General features: G+C 46.2%; 1 protein-coding gene across 1 annotated transcript in view; it reads left to right on the forward strand.

Moving 5' to 3' along the window:
- LOC118396358 (serine/threonine-protein kinase SIK3 homolog) overlaps positions 1–24,339 on the forward strand; it is a 50,381-nt gene extending 26,042 nt beyond the window's left edge. Inside the window, 22 exon segments of the mRNA XM_052524259.1 lie at positions 53–177; positions 459–582; positions 699–817; positions 957–1,067; positions 1,209–1,343; positions 6,382–6,459; positions 7,157–7,266; positions 7,522–7,678; positions 7,791–7,940; positions 9,192–9,265; positions 9,736–9,870; positions 11,002–11,143; positions 16,130–16,249; positions 17,058–17,116; positions 17,377–17,480; positions 17,664–17,961; positions 19,203–19,432; positions 19,435–19,902; positions 20,112–20,278; positions 20,545–20,674; positions 21,249–21,375; positions 22,040–24,339. Of these exon segments, the coding sequence (XP_052380219.1) occupies positions 53–177; positions 459–582; positions 699–817; positions 957–1,067; positions 1,209–1,343; positions 6,382–6,459; positions 7,157–7,266; positions 7,522–7,678; positions 7,791–7,940; positions 9,192–9,265; positions 9,736–9,870; positions 11,002–11,143; positions 16,130–16,249; positions 17,058–17,116; positions 17,377–17,480; positions 17,664–17,961; positions 19,203–19,432; positions 19,435–19,902; positions 20,112–20,278; positions 20,545–20,674; positions 21,249–21,370 (3,158 nt within the window). The 3' untranslated portion in view covers positions 21,371–21,375; positions 22,040–24,339.
- The last annotated feature ends 534 nt before the right edge of the window (positions 24,340–24,873 follow it).

Here is a 24,873-nt window from a genome sequence, read left to right on the forward strand (position 1 = left end):
TCTTTTTTTCCCTCCTCTCTTTTTTTGAACTTCCCTCCTCTGTCCATGGAAGACTTTGGCTTCAGTAACCTGTTCTCCAGAGGCCAGCTACTAAAGACCTGGTGTGGGAGTCCTCCCTATGCTGCCCCAGAGCTCTTTGAAGGGAAGGAGTACGACGGACCCAAAGTGGACATCTGGGTCAGTGTCATAGTCTTAGTAATCCTAGTTCCTATAAGAAACGACCACAGCTACTCCTCATAGCCTACACTGGACCATGGCTACATCCCAGTTCACACTTCCCGGTTTCTCTTTCTCTCTTTCTCTTTCTCTCTCTCTCTCTCTCTCTTTCTCTCTCTCTCTCTCTCTTCTCTTTCTCTTTCTCTTTCTCTTTCTCTTTCTCTTTCTCTTTCTCTTTCTCTTTCTCTTTCTCTTTCTCTCTCTCATTCTCTCTCTCATTCTCTCTCTCTCTGTGTGTGTAGAGTTTGGGCGTGGTGCTATATGTTCTGGTGTGTGGTGCTTTGCCGTTTGACGGCAGCACCCTCCAGAACCTGAGGGCCCGGGTGCTGAGCGGGAAGTTCCGCATCCCCTTCTTCATGTCCACAGGTGAGACCCGATGCCAGCACTAGTACCTTGCAAGTTGAAACAATGGTGTCTTCTACGGGGTCTGACTGGCTGCTGCGAGTTGTGTTGCTCTTCTGACGGCGTGTTCTCTCTGACAGACTGTGAGTACCTGATCCGACACATGCTGGTGCTGGAGCCCAGTAGGCGCCTCTCCATGGAGCAGATCTGTAAGAACAAGTGGATGAAGCAGGGAGACCCCGACCCAGAGTTTGAGAGGGTGAGTTCCCGAACTCTGGGTCCATCGAGCTGCTTTTGGATGATCTGGCAAGACTGCTCTGACCCATTGTCTTTGATTTCAATGAAGGATGGACCCAACGTTTTAATGGAATTTCTGTTTTTCTCTCTCTCTCTCTCAGTTGATAGTGGAATGTGAGCAGGTGAAGTCTGAGCGGGAGACTGAGCTCATCAACGAGCAGGTGCTGATGGCCATGTCTGAGATGGGACTGGACCGCGAGCGCACACTCCAAGTGGGACCACACTCACACTCACACACACTCACACACACACTAGACACAAGATTGTTGCAGAAGACAAACGCTGTTGTGCATATGAAATGTCATTGGCTAACGGTTGTCTTGTTTCACCCCTCTCTCGCGCGTTCTCTCCAGTCTCTGCACACTGATGCATACGATCACTACAGCGCCATCTACAGCCTGCTCTCTGACCGCCTGAAGAAACACAAGACACTGCGCGTGGCCCCGCCCACATCCCGCCCCATTGGCTACCCTCTCAACGCTGTACAGGTAACCTTTGCCCCTCGGATCTGATGATTGGTTACTAAGATTATATGGAACGGATACCATATCATGGTTTAGTTATACAATTAGGTGTATTTTTGGGGGTTAGAGGTATATAACTTGTGGAGCAAACTGGCCTAATGTAGTTCACTTTAGAAAAAGATAAATAGTATTTTTGTATTTCTCCCCTCCCCCTTCCGTCGGTTCACTCTCGTGCATTTCTCCGGTAGTCACTACTTTACCTCAGATCCCTTTGTACTCACTAACATCAGAGCCATTCAAAGGAAAGAGCGATGTTTTAGTGAAATTTGATTGATGTCTTTGACATCGAAGGAACTAAATAGAAGGCTTGGGCTCCCAAATTGGCGCGGCGGTCTAAGGCACTGCATCTCAGTGCTTGAGGCGTCACTGCAGCACTAGTACCTTGCAGCACTAGTACCGGCTGTATCACAACCGGCCGTGATTGGGAGTCCCATAGGGCAGCGCACAATTGGCCCAGCCTCGTCCGGGTTTGGCCCATGTAGGCATCATTGTTAATACGTTTTTAACTGACTTGCCTAGTTAAAGGTAAAAAAAAAAAATACTGCAGTTTAATCAAATGCCAACCGGAGAACGGAACAAGCGGCATTAGCTGCTTTACTACCGACAACTTTACCGGTCAAGCCCAATTGTTTGCCTATTTAACTAAACCTGTTCCATCTGAGGTGAAGAGGAGGATTGCCGGTACTACGATAGGGCGCCAAAGACCTCCGGCCATTTAATCTGGTTTAGGGAAAAGGTTTTGAAATCGAGGCCCAAAGTCCATATCCGTGAATGAAACCGACTCTGGGTAAGTAGAAGGGCTGCCTTCATTGCCAACATCTCATAATGTGGTTGTTATTATCAGCTGTTTGTGGAGGCAACTGTCTCTTGAGCGCTGAGCACCAGTCAAACAGAGAAGTTATTATGGCTACTCACACTCAGAGCGGTGGGGAGACAGACGAGCAGCTAACGGAAGCTATTTCTGCACGTAAAAATGTGTGATTTTTATCAGGGCAGGAAAGTTCCGGGGTTATAGAATTGTTGCGGGATCAGAACAGTACAGGGAAAAATGTACAAGACTTGACAGGATTGAATTTTCACTCCCGTATCAATCTTTAAAAGACAGAACCGAATGTGACTACTTAGTACACTGAGTTCAGAGCTCACACTTGTTTAGTCTATGGAAGAGGTTAATAGTTTATTAATTTAGTCGTTTAGAGATTAGTGCTTTACAGTAACAAGATATTTGTTTTTGTGATATTTGCAGGCAAAAATGCTTGATTTTGCGACGCCAATTCTGACATTTTGGATGGCAACATGCAATGATTTTGTCCGATTTGATGAGGAAAAGTTTGACGTGTAGCCTGATTGAACCATATTATGCAGTGATTGGTTTAAATTGCAAGCCCTCTTTGTACTGCGGTGATTGGTTTAAATTGCAAGCCCTCTTTTTGTACTGCGGTGATTGGTTTAAATTGCAAGCCCTCTTTGTACTGCGGTGATGGGTCAGTTTTATGTGGAAATAGTGCGGTGATTGGTAAAGTGTGCAAGCCCTCGCATAATATGCGGGCCATTGTTGAATTTAAAAAATTATAATTGCAATCCTAGAGGGACTTTAGTACTTTAGTGGTCCTCTGTAGCTCAGTTGGTAGATCATGGCAGTTGCAACACCAGTATAGTGGGTTTGATTCCTGGGACCACCCGTACGTAAAATACAGTGCCTTGTGAAAGTTTTCGGCCCCCTTGAACTTTGCGACCTTTTGCCACATTTCAGGCTTCAAACATAAAGATATAAAACTGTATTTTTTTGTGAAGAATCAACAACAAGTGGGACACAATCATGAAGTGGAACGACATTTATTGGATATTTCAAACTTTTTTAACAAATCAAAAACTGAAAAATTGGGCGTGCAAAATTATTCAGCCCCTTTACTTTCAGTGCAGCAAACTCTCTCCAGAAGTTCAGTGAGGATCTCTGAATGATCCAATGTTGACCTAAATGACTAATGATGATAAATACAATCCACCTGTGTGTAATCAAGTCTCCGTATAAATGCACCTGCACTGTGATAGTCTCAGAGGTCTGTTAAAAGCGCAGAGAGCATCATGAAGAACAAGGAACACACCAGGCAAGATTTCCCAAGCTTTAAACATCCCAAGGAGCACTGTGCAAGCGATAATATTGAAATGGAAGGAGTATCAGACCACTGCAAATCTACCAAGACCTGGCCGTCCCTCTAAACTTTCAGCTCATACAAGGAGAAGACTGATCAGAGATGCAGCCAAGAGGCCCATGATCACTCTGGATGAACTGCAGAGATCTACAGCTGAGGTGGGAGACTCTGTCCATAGGACAACAATCAGTCGTATATTGCACAAATCTGGCCTTTATGGAAGAGTGGCAAGAAGAAAGCCATTAAAGATATCCATAAAAAGTGTTGTTTAAAGTTTGCCAAAAGCCACCTGGGAGACACACCAAACATGTGGAAGAAGGTGCTCTGGTCAGATGAAACCAAAATGTAACTTTTTGGCAACAATGCAAAACGTTATGTTTGGCGTAAAAGCAACGCAGCTCATCACCCTGAACACACATCCCCACTGTCAAACATGGTGGTGGCAGCATCATGGTTTGGGCCTGCTTTTCTTCAGCAGGGACAGGGAAGATGGTTAAAATTGATGGGAAGATGGATGGAGCCAAATACAGGACCATTCTGGAAGAAAACCTGATGGAGTCTGCAAAAGACCTGAGACTGGGACGGAGATTTGTCTTCCAACAAGACAATGATCCAAAACATAAAGCAAAATCTACAATGAAATGGTTCAAAAATAAACATATCCAGGTGTTAGAATGGCCAAGTCAAAGTCCAGACCTGAATCCAATCGAGAATCTGTGGAAAGAACTGAAAACTGCTGTTCACAAATGCTCTCCATCCAACCTCACTGAGCTCGAGCTGTTTTGCAAGGAGGAATGGGAAAAAATGTCAGTCTCTCGATGTGCAAAACTGATAGACATACCCCAAGCGACTTACAGCTGTAATCGCAGAAAAAGGCGGCGCTACAAAGTATTAACTTAAGGGGACTGAATAATTTTGCACGCCCAATTTTTCTGTTTTTGATTTGTTAAAAAAGTTTGAAATATCCAATAAATTTCGTTCCACTTGTTGTTGATTCTTCACAAAAAAATACAGTTTTATATCTTTATGTTTGAAGCCTGAAATGTGGCAAAAGGTCGCAAAGTTCAAGAGGGCCGAATACTTTCGCACGGCACTGTATATGTATTCAGAAAGTATTCACACCCCTTGACTTTTTCCACATTTTGTTGTTACAAAGTGAAATTCAAATGGATGTAATTGTAATTTTTTGTCAATGATTTACACAAAATTCTAACATTGGTAAAAATAAATACAATAATCATAAATAACAAACACTAATGTATCTTGATTATATAGGTAAAAATCTGATGTTCTGCACCTGAACAAAGCCGTTAACCCACTGTTCCTAGGACGTCATTGTAAATAATAATTTGTTCTTAACTGACTTGCCTAGTTAAATACACTGCTCAAAAAAATAAAGGGAACACTTAAACAACACAATGAAGCTCCAAGTCAATCACACTTCTGTGAAATCAAAGGTCATACAGGCACGTGGAGGCCACACACACTACTGAGCCTAATTTTGACTTGTTTTAAGGACATTTACATCAAAGTTGGATCAGCCTGTAGTGTGGTTTTCCACTTTAATTTTGAGCGTGACTCCAAATCCAGACCTCCATGGGTTGATAAATTAGATTTCCATTTTTGTGTGATTTTGTTGTCAGCACATTCAACTGTGTAAAGAAAAAAGTATTTAATAAGAATATTTCATTAATTCAGATCTAGGATGTGTTATTTTAGTGTTCCCTTTATTTTTTTGAGCAGTGTATATTGGGAAAAAAACTATTCAATCCCCCTGAGTCAATACATGTTGGAAGGACCTTTGGCAGTTGTGAGTCTTTCTGGGTAAATCATTAAGAGCTTTCCACACCTGACACCTGGATAGTGCAACATTTGCCAAATTATTATTTTAAAAAAAATCCTCAAGCTCTGTCACATTGGCTAATGATCATGGCTAGACAACCATTTTTAGGTCTTACCATAGGTTTTCAAGTAGATCAGTCAAAACTGTAACTCGGCCACTCAGGAACATTCACTGTCTTCTTGGTAAGCAACTCCAGTGTAAGTAAGTAAGTAAGTAATATGCCATTTAGCAGTGTATATTTGGCCTTGTGTTTTAGGTTATTATCCTGCCTGAAGGTAAATTCTTAGTGTCTGGTAGAAAGCAGACTGAACCAGGTTTTACTCTAGGATTTTTGCCTGTGCTTAGCTCCATTCTTTTTTTATTTTTTATTTCTTTCAAAAAACATTTTTTATTCCCAGTTCTTTACGAATACAAGCATGCCCATAACATGATGCAGCCAACCCTATGCATGAAAATATGAAGAGTGATACTCAGTAATGTGTTGTATTGGATTTGCCCTAAACATAACACTTTGTAATCAAGACAAAAGGTGAATTGCTTTGCCACATGTTTTGCAGTATTACTTTAGTGCCTTGTTGCAAATACGATACATGCTATTCTGTACAGGCTTCCTTCTTTTCACTCTGTCAGTTAGGTTAGTATTTTGGAGTAACTACAATGTTGTTGATCCATCCTCAGTTTTCTCCTATCACAGCCATTAAACTCTAACTGTTTTAAAGTCACCATTGGCATCACAGTGAAATCCCTGAGAGGTTTCCTTCCTCTCCGACAACTGAGTTCGGAAGGACGCCTGTATCTTTGTAGTGACCAGGTGTATTGATGCACCATCCAAAGTGTAATTAACTTCACCATGCTCACACCATCCGTTATGTTGAGGTGAACAGAGCGACCCACATCCCCCTATCAGCAGGCCAGAGCAGATTGCTAGCCAATCAGGTTTGATCATGGAGTGACCTTAGCTGTGTGTGTGTACGTGTTTGTGTGTGCGCGTGTCTTTTTCCTGCAGACGGATCAGCAGGGTAATCCCGTTAGCATGAATGTCCCTCACGTCCAGCTGATCAACCCAGAGAACCAGATCGTTGAGGTTAGTGAGTCCACCCACATCCATTTCACAATCCTGCGATGCAGCTGCTCTAGTGACACTGACACGGTGGCCTGTTTGCTATGGTCGCTGTAAGATTATTATACACTTCTTTAAAGTCCAAGACGTTTTTTTATTTTTTTTATCTCGATACAAAATCATTTCTGGGTAACAATTTAAGTACCGTACTGCGATTTGTTTCAATTAAACGGTCAAAAAGAAACAAATAGCTTTTTTTTAGCAAAGAGCAATTTCTCAAGCAAGAATTTTGCTTGGACTGTAGTCTAAACTAGCTGTTGTTGGCAGTGACGTTTGGGACTCTCTATCTTATTGTTCTATTAGCTAATTTACCAGGCAGGCCAGAACTCCATCCCACCTAAACAGGCAGAGATTTCAGGCGGTCTTTTCAAACAGCTCTTACACTAAAAGGACATCATCATCATTTACACAATTTCACAGTATTATTCCAGCCTCGTAGTGAGGAAATATATCAAATTGCACTGGCCTTTTTAAGTAGGAATTTAAGAACTTGTTATCTAGACTGCACAGCAATTTTGTTGTTTTGTGGGATCCTACACTAATATAACCCTGCGATTCACATAAATCCAACTCTGAATTACTCAGATACACACTGGCATACAACATACACAAATGAATGCATTGTTACACATACAGATATTGTTTGTCCTTTGCTGTGTAGCCGGACGGAAACATGGCCCTGGACAGTGATGACGCGGAGGAGCCGTCTCCAGAGGCCATGGCTCGCTACCTGTCCATGAGGCGTCACACTGTGGGCGTCCCAGACCCCAGGTACTGTATTCACCTTGTCTCTCCTGTCTGTCTGGCCGTTTGTCTGGCCGTCTTTTATCAGTGTGTGTGTGTGTGTGTGTGTGTGTGTGTGTGTGTGTACCCGTGTGTGTGTGTACCCGTGTGTGTGTGTACCCGTGTGTGTGTACCCGTGTGTGTGTACTTACGTGTGTGTGTGTACGTACGTGTGTGTACTTACGTCTGTGTGTGTGTGTACATGTTTGCTTTCATCTCCTTGCTGACTGTGTTCTCTATCAGGACGGAGATGCAGGAGGACCTGCAGAAGCTGCCCCCTGGGTTCCCCCGTGTGGCCCCCCAGCCCCCCTTCCCCATGCCCCCCACCATGGGCCACATGCACACACTGATGCCCACCCAGAACCCACACCTGCAGCCCACACAGCAGCTGGAATACAAGGTGAGGGATCAGAAAGTGTGTGTGTGTGTGGTATGACAGAGTATACATAGTCCATGTATATTTATATATGTATGGGCCAAACTGATGTTCCTCCCGCTCTCTGTCCCTCCAGGAGCAGTCCCTGCTGCAGCCGCCCACCCTGCAGCTGCTGAATGGCATGGGGCCCCTGGGCCGCAGGGCCTCGGATGGTGGGGCCAACATCCAGTTGCACGCCCAGCTACTGAAGAGGCCACGGGGACAGTCTCCTCTGGTCGCCAACCCTGTGAGTCCCTGCCCTCCCAATGTTAGTGTGTGTGTGTGTGTGTGTGTGTGTTTAAGAGCCAGAACTGGATTCCAATGCATGTGTATTTGTTATTTAAATACTTATTTTCTGTGTATAATGCGCGCTGTGTTAAGAAGCAGTGCGGCTTGGCTTGGTTGGTTGGGTTGTGTTTCGGTGGACGCATGGCTCTCGACCTTCGTCTCTCCTGATCCCGTACGGGAGTTGTAGCGATGAGACAAGATAGTAGCTACTAACAATTGGATACCATGAAAAAAGGGGGTAAAAATACATTTTTTTTAAAATACCAACTGCTTGAAAATATTTTCAAATACTTATTTACAAATCCATTATTTTAAATACTGGGTTCAAATGCATGGGAGTATTTATTTGTATTTGAAAATACACTGTGTATTTGAGTATTTTCAAATACATGCCAGTACTTTCCCAGTGTATTTCCAAATACATCCCAGTATTCAACTACTTGTATTCAACCAGTATTCAACTACATATATATATATATATATATATATATGTTTTTTTTTTAAAGTGTACTTTCAAATGTCTTTGAAAGTTAGCCTAAATACTATTTAAACCCAGGTCACTAAAGAGTATAGTGTTTGTCTAGTCCAGTCTACTATGCCATGTGCCCTGTCAGTGCCAATGTACCTGCTCTGTCAGTGCCTATGTACCTGCTCTGTCAGTGCCAATGTACCTGCTCTGTCAGTGCCTATGTACCTGCTCTGTCAGTGCCTATGTACCTGCTCTGTCAGTGCCTATGTACCTGCTCTGTCAGTGCCTATGTACCTGCTCTGTCAATGCCTATGTACCTGCTCTGTCAGTGCCTATGTACCTGCTCTGTCAGTGCCTATGTACCTGCTCTGTCAATGCCTATGTACCTGCTCTGTCAGTGCCTATGTACCTGCTCTGTCAGTGCCTATGTACCAGCTCTGTCAGTGCCTATGTACCTGCTCTGTCAATGCCTATGTACCTGCTCTGTCAGTGCCTATTTACCTGCTCTGTCAATGCCTATGTACCTGCTCTGTCAGTGCCTATGTACCTGCTCTGTCAATGCCTATGTACCTGCTCTGTCAGTGCCTATGTACCTGCTCTGTCAGTGCCTATGTACCTGCTCTGTCTACTGAGGTGACAGTGGTTTTATACACCCCCCACCTGTTTTCAGAGTGTCACTGTCCAACATGGTTTTACCTCATGTTCTCTCTCTCCTTGTCCCGTTCTCCCTCTCTCTTGCAGCACCCCATCCCGGCTGTGGCTCCGGTGGATGAGGAGGGCTCTGACGGGGAGCCCGACCAGGAGGCGGTGCAGAGGTAAGCCTGGGAGGGTGACGGGGACAGGGGGGCTTTGGAGCGTGACCGTAGAAGCGCTGGTGTTCCTGGGTTACTGGGAGTTGAGATGCAAGTAGGCTGCAGCACTGCTTTCTGCCACCGGGGGACCTGGCCACTATTGTTCCGGTGCGCCCCTCTCACGCAACTGGCTTTCATAAGGCGATCAATCAACTCCTCTCCAACTTCTACCAAATCTACCTCTCTAAATCTCCTCTTAAAATATCTCTCTCTCTCATTTCAAATTATGCCGCCAAATTATCCCGCCACGGCTTCGCTTACACTAAGCTTGCTCAAACAATCCAATCCTCAAATTGGAACGGGGGGTTGTGGGCGTTATCTGATGTGTGATTCGCCCTGCCTGAAGGAAGGGGGAGGATGGCTTTTTTCCCCCTCCCCCAATGAGGACGGAGAGCTGACCAGTGCTGCTTCCTGTCTCCCTCCCCGCGGCCCAGGTACTTGGCGAACCGCTCCAAGCGGCACACGACGCACGCGCTCATGAGCACGGCGCACGGCGGTGAGCCGCTGGCAGACTCGCAGAGGCCCCAGGGCTCCCGACAGAGGGGGTGGGCCCCGGAGCAGCACTGCCGGTGAGGGGCCCCACACTGAGGCTGACAGACACCCCGCCCCAGGCCAGGGGGGGCATGCATGGGCCCCGACCCACAGCAACGAGGGAGCAGGGACAGTATCTAGAGATAGGGACACAAGCACTAAATACACACATACACCCCCTTCACTGAGCCAAAGGTCCTCACGGGGGTGCATGGGCGCCAGCATTCAGCGAGGCAGGGAAAGGGGCACAGGAACTTAGGAGACATTCACAGAGACACATATTCTCACGCAATAATGAGCTGGAAGTCCATACCGGGGGGGGGGGCATGAATGGGCTCCAGCCAGCACACAGGAGCAGGAACCTGGACCCTATTGCACCATGCAGGTTACACTATCACAGTCACCAGCTTGAAGCATACGACATGAGGACTTCTAGTGATCCAGGGGTAGGTTAGGTAACAGAACCAGTTGTCAGAGCCTTGCTCCGAGTTCTCCTGAGCTGCAGGTCAGCCGTTGGACAGTCTGGGTTGAGGGGAAGTTGCCATCTCATTGGCTGAGGACAGATATTATCGAGCGTCTTAGAGTAGGACTGCTGATCTAGGATCAGCTCCCCATCTAATCTCGTTCATTGGGATCTTACCCGGGCAAAACTGATCCTAAATCAGCACTCTGAGAAGTTTGATACATGCGGCTGGTCTTCTGATAGTGATTGAACACGCTCAGCTCAGTTTAGGAGAAGCATCTTTATTGTAATTATTCCAAGCCGTTCGTTCTACAGCCAGTTTGAGTCAGCCTCGTTATTCTCTGATTTCTCTAAGCTAGCTATTCTCGGTATAGACTTTTTTTTTGCTTGTTTGACTGCAACTGAAGGACGCTTCAGGTATTGGATTCTCCAAATGACCTTGTCAATCAGGTCTTGGTTTGGACTGGGTATGACGACACCGCGATGCAGTCCTGCTGTGTGTTGCTGTGGATCCTCTGCTCACGGATCTAGGATCAGCTGTTTGTTTACAGTGACATTATGATGATGCAGAGAGACCAGAGGAGCTCATGTAAATGTGATTTTTCATTTTTCTGTCTGTATGCGACTTCACCTCTGTATCCATTTCTATGTATGTCTGGCTCCTGTCTATGTGTCTGTTTGTTTGCGGCTCTGCGCTTCTCCCCAGGTCCATCTACAAGGACTGTAACACCCTGCACTTGCCCATGGAGCGCTTCTCCCCCGTGAGGCGCTTCTCCGATGGGGCCACCACCATCCAGGCCTTTAAGATCCACCTGGAGAACAGCAGCCTCATCAGGCAGCTCAAACAGGTACTGTACACCCCCACCTGGTTCTGTGCACCCCCACCTGGTTCTGTACACCCCCACCTGGTACATACAGTGCATTTGGGAAGTATTCAGACCCCTTGACTTTTCCCACATTTTATGTTACAGCCTTATTCTAAAAATTGATTAAATAAACACAAATCGTTAATCTACACACTATACCTCATAATGACAAAGCAAAAACACGTTTTCACATATCTTTACATATTTATGAAAAATAGAAAACAGATACCTTATTTACGTAAGTATTCAGTCCCTTTGCTATAAGACTTGAAATTGAGCTCAGGTGCATCCTGTTTACTTTGATCATCCTTGAGATGTTTCTACAACTTGATTGGGGTCCACCTGTGGTAAATACAATTGATTGGACTTGATTTGGAAAGGCACACACCTGTCTATATAAGGTCCAAAGTTGACAGTGCATGTCAGAGCAAAAACCAAGCCATGAGGTCGAAGGAATTGTCCGTAGAGCTCAGAGACAGGACTGTGTCAAGGCATAGATCTGGGGAAGGGTAACCAAAAATGTCTGCACCATTGAAGATCCCCAAGAACACAGTGGCCTCCATCATTCTTAAATGGAAGAGGTTTGGAACCACCAAGACTCTTCCTAAAGCTGGCCGCCCAGCCAAACTGAGCAATCAGGGGAGAATTGCCTTGGTCAGGGAGGTGACCAAGAACCTGATAGTCATTCTGACAAAGATCCATTGTTCCTCTGTGGAGATGGGAGAACCTTCCAGAATGTCAACCATCTCTGCAGCACTCCACCAATCAGGCCTTTATGGTAGAGTGGCCAGATGGAAGGCACTCCTCAGTAAGGCATATGAGAGCCTGCTTGGAGTTTGCCAAAAGGCACCTAAAGTACTCAGACCATGTGAAACAATATTCCCTGGTCTGATGATATCAAGTTTAAAGTCTTTCGGGACAAGTCTCTGAATGTTCTTGAGGGACCCAGCAAAGAGCCCTGAATTGAACCCGATCAAACATCCCTGGAGAGACCTGAAAATAGCTGTGCAGCAACGCTCCCCATCCAACCTGAAAGCGCTTGAGAGGATCTGCAGAGAAGAATGGGAGAACGTGCCCAAATACAGATGTGCCAAGCTTGTTGCGTCATACCCAAGAAGACTCGAGACTGTAATCGCTTCCAAAGGTTCTTCAACAAAGTACTAAATAAAGGGTCTGAATACTTATGTAAATGTGATATTTCCATTTTTTTTACTTTCTCAAAGCACTGTATCTCACAGCCTCCCGAAAGACAAAGCATTTGAATGTTTTCTTCTTTCACGAGAGACTCGTCCTGATTTACCCCTACCTGCAGCTCCTGAGCATAGTCCTGCCTTACCCAGTACCCGCTCCAATGTATCTACAGTGGGGCAAAAAAAGTATTTAGTCAGCCCCCAATTGTGCAAGTTCTCCCATTTAAAAAGATGAGGCCTGTAATTGTCATCTTAGGTTCACTTCAACTATGACAGACAAAATGAGAAAAAAATGACAGAAAATCACATTGTAGGATTTTTAATGAATTTATTTGCAAATTATGGAGGAAAATAAGTATTTGGTCACCTACAAACAAGTAAGATTTCTGGCTCTCACAGACCTGTAACTTTTTCTTTAAGAGGCTCCTCTGTCCTCCACTCGTTACCTGTATTAATGGCACCTGTTTGAACTTGTTATCAGTATAAAAGACACCTGTCCACAACCTCAAACAGTCACACTCCAAACTCCACTATGGCAAAGACCAAAGAGGTATCAAAGGACACCAGAAACAAAATTGTAGACCTGCACCAGGCTGGGAAGACTGAACCTACAATAGGTAAGCAGCTTGGTTTGAAGAAATCAACTGTGGGAGCAATTATTAGGAAATGGAAGACATACAAGACCACTGATAATCTCCCTCGATCTGGGGCTCCATGCAAGATCTCACCCCATGGGGTCAAAATGATCACAAGAACGGTGAGCAAAAATCCCAGAACCACACGGGGGGACCTAGTGAATGACCTGCAGAGAGCTAGGATCAAAGTAACACAGCCTACCATCAGTAACACACTACGCCGCCAGGGACTCAAATCCTGAAGTGCCAGACGTGTCCCCCTGCTTAAGCCAGTACATGTCCAGGCCCGTCTGAAGTTTGCTAGAGAGCATTTGGATGATCCAGAAGAAGATTGGGAGAAATGTCATATGGTCAGATGAAACCAAAATATAACTTTTTGGTAAAAACTCAACTCGTCGTGTTTGGAGGACAAAGAATGCTGAGTTGCATCCAAAGAACACCTTACCTACTATGAAGCATGAGGGTGGAAACATCATGCTTTGGAGCTGTTTTTCTGCAAAGGGACCAGGACGACTGATCCGTGTAAAGGAAAGAATGAATGGGGCCATGTATCGTGAGATTTTGAGTGAGAACCTCCTTCCATCAGCAAGGGCATTGAAGATGAAACGTGGCTGGGTCTTTCAGCATGACAATGATCCCAAACACACCGCCTGGGCAACGAAGGAGTGGCTTCGTAAGAAGCATTTCAAGGTCCTGGAGTGGCCTAGCCAGTCTCCAAATCTCAGCCCCAAAACATCACTGCTCTAGAGGAGATCTGCATGGAGGAATGGGCCAAAATACCAGCAACAGTGTGTGAAAACCTTGTGAAGACATACAGAAAACGTTTGACCTCTGTCATTGCCAACAAAGGGTATATAACAAAGTATTGAGATGACCAAATACTTATTTTCCACCATAAATTGCAAATAAATTCATTAAAAATCCTACAATGTGATTTTCTGTAATTTTTTTCTCATTTTGTCTGTCATAGTTGAAGTGTACCTAAGATGAAAATTACAGGCCTCATCTTTTTAAGTGGGATAACTTGCACAATTGGTGGCTGACTAAATACTTTTTTGCCCCACTGTACCTGCTGCTCTTGAGCATAGTCCTGCCTTACCCCGTACCTGCTCCAATGTATCTACCTGCTGCTCCTACATAGTCCTGCCTTACCCCGTACCTGCTCCAATGTATCTACCTGCTGCTCCTACATAGGTGCCCAGACTGCCCACAACCCCTGGGGCGCAAGTGTGAATACCACACAAGCCTCTCTTGACGTCATCCACTTGTTTTCCTACACAGTGAAAGGACAGATTTAGATACTGAGCCTCTTTAGAGAAGATTCAGTGTAGAGTCAGTGTGTACGTCTCCACTTTGTACTGTCCCGGTGTCTTAATGACGGACTCCCTGATGTCGTCTATCGTCATACTAAACTGTCTGGCCTCACTGGAAAGTATTTTGTTAACGCATCCGGGGAAAAGAGCGTGTCTTACCGTGATTCAATTAATGCCTTTGTCACAATAGAATCACTTGCATACGCACATAGCTAAATAGCTTGTCAAGTGCTCTACTTTTGCCTCTGGATGTTCCAGGTGGTATGAAACACAGGAACTGGCTCTCCATTGAGGTCCCATCAGTTGAAAGGCCTCTTGTAAATTCTCATTCTCTCAAACCCGCTGGTCCTTATTTCCCCCTGCCCACCTGCTCCTGCTGGTCCTGCCTTAACCCGCACCTACCTGCTCCATTGTATCGACCAGTGTAGAGACACCAAGACACAGGTTTCTTCTTGTTTATAGTCTGTATACTTAAAGACCCCTCCCCCCCATCCATCTTTTTTTCCAGAAACCATACCATTCTACCATTCTCCGAAACCAAGGACATTTTTAAATTTCGGCTTTTCATTCAATGTGTTGCCATGTAAAGAACAAGTCATCGATGTACTTTTTTTTCATCTTTTTTTTTCTTTCCATCCATCTTTTTTTCGACCTTCTGTCACCTGCACCTCTACACAGCGCCGAGGCTGGCGTTCAACTATATTGCAATATGTAAAGACTTACCAAAAACAAACTTTTTTTTTGTTTTTTGCATTGCTCTGCAGTCTACAATACTTCTTTGGGTAAGCACTGCAGCTCCTAAGCATTGTCCTGCCTTACCCCATACGCTTCTGTTTCACTCTATCTTCCTTCTGTACCTCAGTGTGCAGGCACTTGATGTAATCCACTTACTCCCACTTAACCTTCAATTAGTCTGATTCCATACACAAGGACAGATTGTGCAGTGTTGGACTGAAACACTGAACTGCTTTAGCAATCAACTCTGTGTGTAATAGGCACAGATCCAAGGTGGGGGGCATCAAGAGATTCAGCAGGTTTGAGGATATTGGGATTGGCCTAAGGGTGCTGATGTCACTGGGGTGGTAATTAAGGGGTAATCCCACAGACTCAAGTTTGGGATGGTGTTATGGTGAGAGTAAACACTAGGCTGTTTGGGTCACGGGGGTTAGCGTTAATACAAAACAAGCTGCCATTGATGTCGCCAGAACTTCTGCCCTCGGTCAAAGCTAAAGTCATTACGTGACCCAGAATCAAGTCCGCTAGCCTTGTCCCAGATCTGTTTGTGCTATCATGTCAACTCTTTGTCATGCCAAAATGATAGCACAAACAGGGCTGGGACCAGGCTAGATATCAGCTAATCGATTTAACAGTTTAATGTCAAGGCTGTGATGAGAGACTAGCGCTAGAGAGGTGGCTGAGGGATCTCCAAGGTCGTTGTAACAGTACACAACAGGGCAATAGGGAAAATTCTATATTGATGACTTCAGAACCGGTCTGTATTATAGAGTTAACAGCCATTTTAGAAGTGTAAGGAAGGACCACATGCCTTACATACAAACCTCATAGACCCTGAAATGGATTCAATTTAAATCAAAAAGCTTTATTGCCCATCCAAAATACATAAGAAGGAAATGGCCTTTTTGACATGCGACAAAGAATTGATTTGAATCTCTTTTATTGTTGCGTTCTATATTATCGTCGGATGGGGTATTCTGCGTGAAAGTGACCGCAAGTAATGCTATTCATTATATTTCAGGTTCCACTGTCTTTCTTTGTGTGGTCTCTAACAACAATATGTTTGTTGTGTGTTTGTGCGCGTATGTGTACCAGGAGTGTGAGCAGCTGCAGAAGATGTACGCTTGCCCCCAGGACGAGCGGCTGCTTGAGCACACACAACAACAGCATTTCCTGTACCAGCAGGAGCAGCAGATTCTACACCAGCAGATACAGGTCACTGTGACACACACCGACACAGGCACACACACACACACACACACAGAGACACACAGAGAAAGACACACATACACAGAGACACACAGAGAAAGACACACATACACAGAGACACACAGAGAAAGACACACATACACAGAGAAAGACAGACACACACACATAGAGACACACAGAGAAAGACACACATACACAGAGACACACATACACAGAGAATGACACAGACACACACACAGAGACACACAGAGAAAGACACAGACACACATACACACACAGAGAAAGACACAGACACACACATAGAGACACACAGAGAAAGACACACATACACAGAGACACACAGAGAAAGACAGACACACATACACAGAGAACGACACAGACACACAGAGAAAGACACAGACACACACACAGAGATACACAGAGAAAGACAGACACACACACACAGAGACACACATACACAGAGACACACATACACAGAGAACGACACAGACACACACACAGAGACACACAGAGAAAGACACAGACACAGACACACATACACAGAGACACACAGAGAAAGACACAGACACACACACACACAGAGAAAGACACAGACACACACACACACACTGAGTGGTTTGTATCAGCTGGAGCAGTGTTTTCTACACCAGCAGATGCAAGTCACTTTGAGCCTGGGACATTTCTGTCCCCATCTGTGAAAGACACTCACACACTGGGAAATGCAGGTCGATGTGACACAAACACTGTAAACACATTCCATTATGCGTTCCTAAATAGTTTCCCCATTAGCTAAATCTTTCTCTCCATTCTGCAGGCCCTGTCTTTGGGACACGGAGACTGCCAGCCCAGTCACCTTACCCACCAGCTCCAGAGGTGAAAACACCACACACACACACACCCTGAGTTGTCAACACCTGCACACTCTGAGCAAGAGACTGATGATACCCATTAGTGTCTAAAAACAAACATTTATTTTTATGCGCACAGGTTCAAAGGAACACGCTCTATGGCAATAGTCTGCTAAACAAATGTCGTGCAGCTCAGAGAAGCTCCACCAACAAGCCAGGCTTTTGTTTCGCTCTATTGATTTGAAGTGTTATTTACATCCCTGTCTGTTCTCTCCCTTCCCTCAGGTTGCATATCCAGCCCTCCAGCCCACCGCCTACACATCCCAGCAACCACCTTTTAAGACAGCCCAATCAGAGTCCCCCTCCAACAGCGATGATGCAGGGGCACGGTGAGTTTTAACTCCACCCCTTATTCCTACTTGTCTTTTTATTGGACTAAAGGACTGAATGATCAGTCAATATGACAAAATTGTTAATGATCCCTTATTAAGACTAAGTGATGGTTGAAATAACCTGTTTGTAGGTGTATTAGCTCTCTCCTGACTGACTGATCTCTCCCTCCTACCCCCCAGGTGTACCATCAGCGGTGCAGTACCAGCACGCCCCCGCCCTCTACCAGCCCTCCAGCGGGAGTCCCCCCCCTTGCGGCCTTCGCCCCGTCGCACTGCCCCCCCAGCAGCAGCAGCCCTGCTCCTCTTCCCGTGGGGGGGGTGTCCCCATGCCCCAGCAGCAGGTGACTATCCAGGTGCAAGAGGTGGAGCTGGGAGGGGGCGGGGCCCTGCAGCGCCAGCAGCAGGCTTTCCTTTCCACGCCGTGCTCCCACCGGGTCCTGGGGAAGCAGCTGAGCGCAGACAATGCCGAGACCCACAGGTGACCCTCACGCTGCCTGTGTGGCTGACCCGTCATGGCTGTTCCCCTTTGCACTTTTTGATTTTACTTTTTGTTTTCCCTCCATCACTTTTCTTAAACTTTCATGTTCTTCAACTCTGTGTTTTGGACTTTCTCGTATGTCCTCACACTGTAAAAACCTCCATTTCATCTACCCCCCCCTCCTTCAGTTATTGTAGATTTCAGTCCCTCATACCTCAGTCAACCGTAGGAAGCCATGTTCCTGAAGCCCAAAACTCACTCATAATTCCGTTGAATAAACAGTGTTGCCCGTGGTGTAAATACATTTGGGCTTGTATTATTGGGAGGTGGGATTTAGAGGCACCATGGGAGGCATCCTAAATGGTAGCCAGTTCCCCTACATCCTGAACTCCTGTAGACCACGTACCCTGGTCAAAAGTACTCTATATAGCAGGGGTGTCAAGCAAATGGACCCAGGGAGCCCATTCAATCTGGCCCGTTCGAAAACGAAAGCTAGACAGTCAGGGAGCATTAAGAAAATCCATAGCGGTTATGTTATCTTTTGCACTTTTTGACTGCGAGGAAATGTCAATCAATATTAAGTGCGGCCCTCGGGACCTCTGTGAAGACCGAATGCGACCTGCGGGGCGAAATGAGTTGTTTACGCCCCTGCTATTCAGGGACAACAGGGTCTTACACCTGATAGGTTAGTGGATTTCAGACAAAATCTTGTGGGTTTTTACATTGAGAAATACCACTGTGACCAAAGTGTTTTGATAAACCAAAAAACCTACTTGGCTGAATAAGGAGACGTCCCACCGCCCGCTGATTCCCCCGCTGAGATTGGCTGACTAAATGGGCGTAGGTGGTGGGATGACTGCTCGTGGTAGGAGTGTCCCTTCCAGCTGGTAGGAACTAGGAATTCCTATACCCAACAGTCTGTGTGTTGTATTTCTCCTCCACCCCAGCTGGTAGTAACACTGTAGGACCTAAACACATATTCACCCAACAGTCTGTGTGTTGTATTTTTGTCATACTTCTCTCACCACTCATACTGTTCATAATAACTCATTTAATTTTTATACTAATACTAATAATAACTGCCATTTATTTATTGTATACTTCCTTAATCCAAAATACTTCATCTCAATGGTGTATTTATTTTTTCCCTCTCAGAAGTATTTGCATTGGATGGTACATTTTGTTGCAAGAGGCATATAAGCTAACTATTCCCCTCTCTTCCCTGGTCCCTCCCTCCCCAGTCGCAGCCTCGGACGGTTCAACACTTACGACCAGGCCGCCTTCAACCCTCATCTGTTCGGCGAGGGGTCTCGACCATCGGGGGTAGTGGGGGGCTACAACCCCTACCTCCAGGGGACCTCCCTCAAGGTGCCAGGGATGGAGGGCTACCAGGGTGGGGTGGTCGGTGGCACTGGAGGCGGGGGCTACGGGAGCCCCTCTGCCCTGCAGCAGGCTCTCCTCTCCCCCACCCCCTGGAGTACCGGCCCCAGCAGCATGTCACCCCCACCCTACAGGGTCTCCTCTCTCCCCGCCACTCCCTGACGGGCCACGCCGACCCCCGCCTGCCCCCCCAGGACCTGGCCTCCCTGCTGAAGAGGCAGAGCCCTCGGCCGGCACCCCCCACTTCCCCCAACGTGCCCCAGGACTACACGGAAATGCTGCTGCTGCGCCAGCTCGGCCAAGGGGAGTCTCTGGAGCCGGGAAGCCCCTACCACCACCTCCTCCAGATCAGGCCCCCAGATGTCCAGCCCCCCAGCCTGCCCCACTCAGAGAGCATGGAGGAGGATGACCTGCCACCCGGCTACCATGAGGGCCTCCTGGCCAAGGCCCAAGGCTGTGGGGACGGCCATGACCTGCTGGGCCCCCCCCAGGGAGGGACTCCTCCCTACAACTCCCCCACACACAGACACGGCTACATCAGGAGCACCACCACAACCAGAGGTAAGGGTCAAGCAGGCTCAACCGTAGAAATAGAAGGACTATTTAGATTCTGTACATTCTATTTCTATGGTGTCAAACAGCTGTCACATCCCTGTATGCTGATACTCACATGCTTTTTACACATTCCTGCTTTGGTCACACAAGCTACAATCTACATTGTTAACTTAGCAAATTCAGTAATCCCTCCCTCCCTCTCTTCCCCCTTCCAGACAATGAGCATGTTGACTGCACGACCCAGGGGCAGCAGGTTATGGAGCAGGGCGTGCCTGACCGTAACGGAGTGGGCTACTCCACCAGGGGCCCCCAGGGGGACGGCTATCGGCCCCGGGGCCAGCTACAGCGCCACCACACCATCCAAACCTGCGACGACGCCTATGTGAGTCTCTCACGGTGCCATAATGTGCTCCGTTTGGGACACACAGAAGTAGAATCTACAGAATCTCTTAGCGTCTTGTGTAGCTCTCAAAGGACTGGATAGTTTCAATGGATAGGTCTTAGGTAAACTATCAGAGGGCACGATGGACCTTGTTGCTCATACGTACCTTTTGTGTGGCATGCCTAGGTGTAGGGACTCGGGGTCAATTTGGAATTGTCTGTGTGCGTGCGTTTATGTACTTAACGTGTCTTTCTGTACCGCCTCAGGACCAGGCCGAGCCCATGTCTGGGATGAGCCTGTTGGCCGGCAAGGCTCTGAGCTCCGCCCGCATGTCTGACATCCTCAGCCAATCATCTCTGACAGGAAGCCAGCAGCTCCACCAGCGGGAAGAGTCAGGTCAGTGTCACCTACACACACACCAAACGAGGTAAAGTGAGTGAAACGTGGCAGACTCAGTCTGGTCTGAGTAAAATGTGAACTCTAAAATAATCTCTGTCACAGGACGATATAGTATAAGAATATATGCCGTTTTAGCAGACACTTGCATGCATTTTCTATTGGTTGTCCCAAAGGGAATTTAACCCATAATACTGCCTTATAAATAGATATATTATTGTGAAATACACCGGATAGGTGCAGTGACGTGTTGTTTTACAGGGCAGCTGGGTGTTGTGAGTTCATGGTCCTCCGTGGCTCCGTTGGGCGGCAGCTAGCCTAGCGGTTAGAGTAGTAAAGGCGCCCCTGGAACAAATTAGGGTTAAGTGCCTTGCTTAATAGCGCATCGGCAGATTTTCACCTTGACGCCTCGGGTATTCGAACCAGCGACCTTTCGGTTACTGGCCCAACGCTCTAACCGCTAGGCTAGCTGCCTCCCAACGGAGCCATGGAGGACCATGCCCATGCACTCACAACACCCACCTGCCCTGAACATGGAGGAGTTCTTCATTCTGTGTGTGTTTTCTCCTGGCAGTATGTGACGTGGAGGGAGAGCTCCACGCTGGAGCCTGCTACCCGTCGTCCTGCACCAGCAACATCCTTCACAGCTACAAACCCCCAGACCTGCAGTACAGCATGGAGCAGGCCGGGGTCTAACACAGGTACGCACAGGCACTTAGTCTGCATCTCAAATGGTACCCTATTCCCTACTTTTGACCAGTAGTGCACTATATTTGGGGAATCGGGAGCCATTTTGGACCAACCTCACAGTATGACTCTGTTGCCCGAACTCAGTCTACACAGTCAGTGGTTGTTGCCACTGTTGCCACTGCTACCGGAGAACAGTGGGTTAACTGCCTTGTTCAGGGGCACAGATTTTTACCATGTCAGCTCGGGGATTCGATCCAGCAACCTTTCGGTTACTGGCCCAACGCTCTAACCACTTGGCTACCTGCCGCCCCAAAATGTTATTGCTGTTCTTAGATCAGTTGTCATTTAATTAAACTTTCATTTAGCCCGGCAGGTCATTTAGGATACGATTCTCATTCACAGTACTGACTTGGTTGGTCAAGAGGTGAACAGGACTAGAAGTGTTAGTGCTCCTAGCTAGGGGAAATCCAGAGGGAATCTCAATGGTATTACCTTGATTCCTCACCTCTCTCCTTACTTCCTTCTCTAAGCTCATTGGAAGAGAAGGACTGGAGGGGATCCTCAGATATGCTTTTTGAGATGGAGGCAAAGAGAGAGGGCACAAGGAACCAAAGAAAGACAATTGAAATTCACCCCTAGTGTTAACTCTGTCCCTCTGTGTTCTCTCTCTCCTAGGAGCGTCTTCTGTGTATAAAGGTCCACATCAGCCACCTGTGTTGAGCAGCATCACGCCAAACCGCCATTGTCTGTCTGGAGGGGGCGCAGTCCGTCAGTCATGGGGCTTGGGGAGGGCAGGCAGCCTGCAGGCTGCAGCCCGGGGTGGGTGGGGGGGATTGGCTGGGCGAGGGGAGTGGGTTCAATGCCAGCATTCTGTTCTGCACAGCCATCTAGCAAGCATTGCCATCATTGGCTCTCTCCATTTCTGCTCTTCCGTCCGATTGGATAGATTGGGCTCTGCTTCCCCCTATCACTTCTTCCTTCCTACCCCCTTGCGGTCCCGCTCTCCTGCCCCCTTACCCCCCCTCCTCCTCCTAACTGTTGCCATAGCAACATACTCATGCGCCTCAATGTCCCAGACATTCATACAGGCAAAACGTATAGATAACATAAACTTACACATGCACACACTCAGCCACAAACCCAAAGTATTCACACCAAGTCTGTGCGCAGGGATTCCTGTGAGGTTCTGTCCGCTCCTCCCTCTCCCCTCCACTGTATTCCAGTGGACCATTCCGGAGCGGGCTGTGATCTCAGAGCCTATGAGTGACCCATTCCATTGGGCTTACAGGGGTGGGATTGGGTCAGGCTCAGAGGCGCAAAAAAAACCAGCTCAGTGACATCGAGGATCGCACAGCACAACCAGCTCTCATTTTTTATTTTGTTTTCCTGTTCTGTTCTTTTTATTAATTGTTTTTCAAATTCATTTTTACGGGCTAATGTTCATCTAGAAGTTATGATCATTATTGTTATGACTGTTTTCTGTAAAATAGGTTTTATTGTTATTATGATTATAATGAGAACTATTATTAAAGGAAAAAAAAACTGTCCTGTGTTGCAAGGAAGACAACATTTTAGTTTTGATTACTTAAGAAATTCTGCACTTTCGGTTCAAGCTGTCTTTAATTCTTCTCCCTGTTTACCCTCCCATACTGCCTTCTCCTTTTGTCACTCCCTTGTTCTCTCTTGTTTTATGCCCTTCTCTGCCCCCCGTTCTTCATTCCATCCTACTCTCTCCCTCTTTTTCCACTCCCCATCACTCCCCTGCCACCTTTTGTGACAGTGTGGCATTGTGTGTAGTTTTAACAGACATGCTTCCCCTTCCTCCCCTGTACAGCGACACCATGTATAGACCACAATTGCTGTATCCCATTTTTCTTGGGGGTGGGGGGTGTTGGGGAGGTATTTTTATATTGTTATTGTTATTATTTGTATTTTTGGATGTCTTCAGATATCTTCTTTTTTTTTTTTTTTTTTTTGAATATTGAGATTTTTAGCCAAAATAGTACAGGGAGAAAATCCTCCGTTGTCATAAAAAAAAGATTGTTCTTATTGTTTTATTATCGAGACACTTGAAGAGGAGAGTGGTTATTTGTTACTTTTTATCATTTCAATCATTGGTCTCGTCGTTGTTGTTATCGTTTTCAGTTTTTTTGGGGGGTAGATTTGGCAGGCTGTGGGGTGGTTCGGTGCTGGGAATACAGTCATTGAAACGGAGGGGAACTGTAATATAGCTGACATATCATCACCATCATCATCGTAAGACATTTTTAGAGGCGGAGATGGACAGACCCCTTCTCCACTCGCTCCCCCAATCTGCAGTGGTACCCTCCGTCTCGGACCTCATCGCTCCCTTATTGGCCAACACACACTGGACATTGCCTCTTCTCCCGACTCTGGCCCAGCTCTGGCCACTTCCAAGGAGGAGACTACTACTCTGCACATGTGCTGCCTCCCTTTTCTATCTCGTTCTCGCTCTATATCGTTCCCTCCCTTCGTCACATGATCATCAAGTGAGACCTACTCCAGCCCCAATACTGAATTCAGTCCTTCATCTCTTCAGAGGGAGAGAAATGAGGAACTGACCAGAGACAGGCCGGTTGCTTCAGTTTGACCCCAGCGCAGTATGTACAGTTCAGATAGTGGGCAGAGGGGGTTGGAGAATGATCCGCCTCCCTATCCCCACCTTGTCAGCAGGACTCCCAGTGCATCATGGTCCAGCAAGGGACTGAGTGTGTTGCTGATGAGTGAGCACCTCGTTGTCTTCTTCCTTGTCTGTTTCTGTCTGACTTCCCTCTCATCATCTGTAAACCAGCTCTTTGCTCGGCACCTGTATCCTATGTTTTCTCTTTCTATTGTTTATTTTGTTTTTGGGAGTACAAAAATACTAAAGTGCAACAACGATGATTAAATAGAATTACCAACCAAACTGAGATGAATTAAATAAATATATATAAATAAATAATTTAAAAAGACAATGTGTTTGGGTGATCAATAGATTTAAGGAATCTGTATACCACCTGGGAATTTATGCTTGTTTTTTTTGTCAGTCTGAATGTCACACTGCTTGTTTTTTGTCAGTGAATGTCACACTGCTTGTTTTTTTGTCAGTCTGAATGTCACACTGTTTGTTTTTTGTCAGTCTGAATGTCACACTGCTTGTTTTTTTGTCAGTCTGAATGTCACACTGCTTGTTTTTTGTCAGTCTGAATGTCACACTGCTTGTTTTTTGTCAGTCTGAATGTCACACTGCTTGTTTTTTGTCAGTGAATGTCACACTGCTTGTTTTTTTGTCAGTCTGAATGTCACACTGTTTGTTTTTTGTCAGTCTGAATGTCACACTGCTTGTTTTTTTGTCAGTCTGAATGTCACACTGCTTGTTTTTTGTCAGTCTGAATGTCACACTGCTTGTTTTTTTGTCAGTCTGAATGTCACACTGTTTGTTTTTTGTCAGTCTGAATGCCATACTGCTTGTTTTTTGTCAGTCTGAATGTCACACTGCTTGTTTTTTT

Source organism: Oncorhynchus keta, chromosome 1 (assembly GCF_023373465.1).
Source record: "Oncorhynchus keta strain PuntledgeMale-10-30-2019 chromosome 1, Oket_V2, whole genome shotgun sequence".
NCBI classification, from domain to species: domain Eukaryota; kingdom Metazoa; phylum Chordata; class Actinopteri; order Salmoniformes; family Salmonidae; genus Oncorhynchus; species Oncorhynchus keta.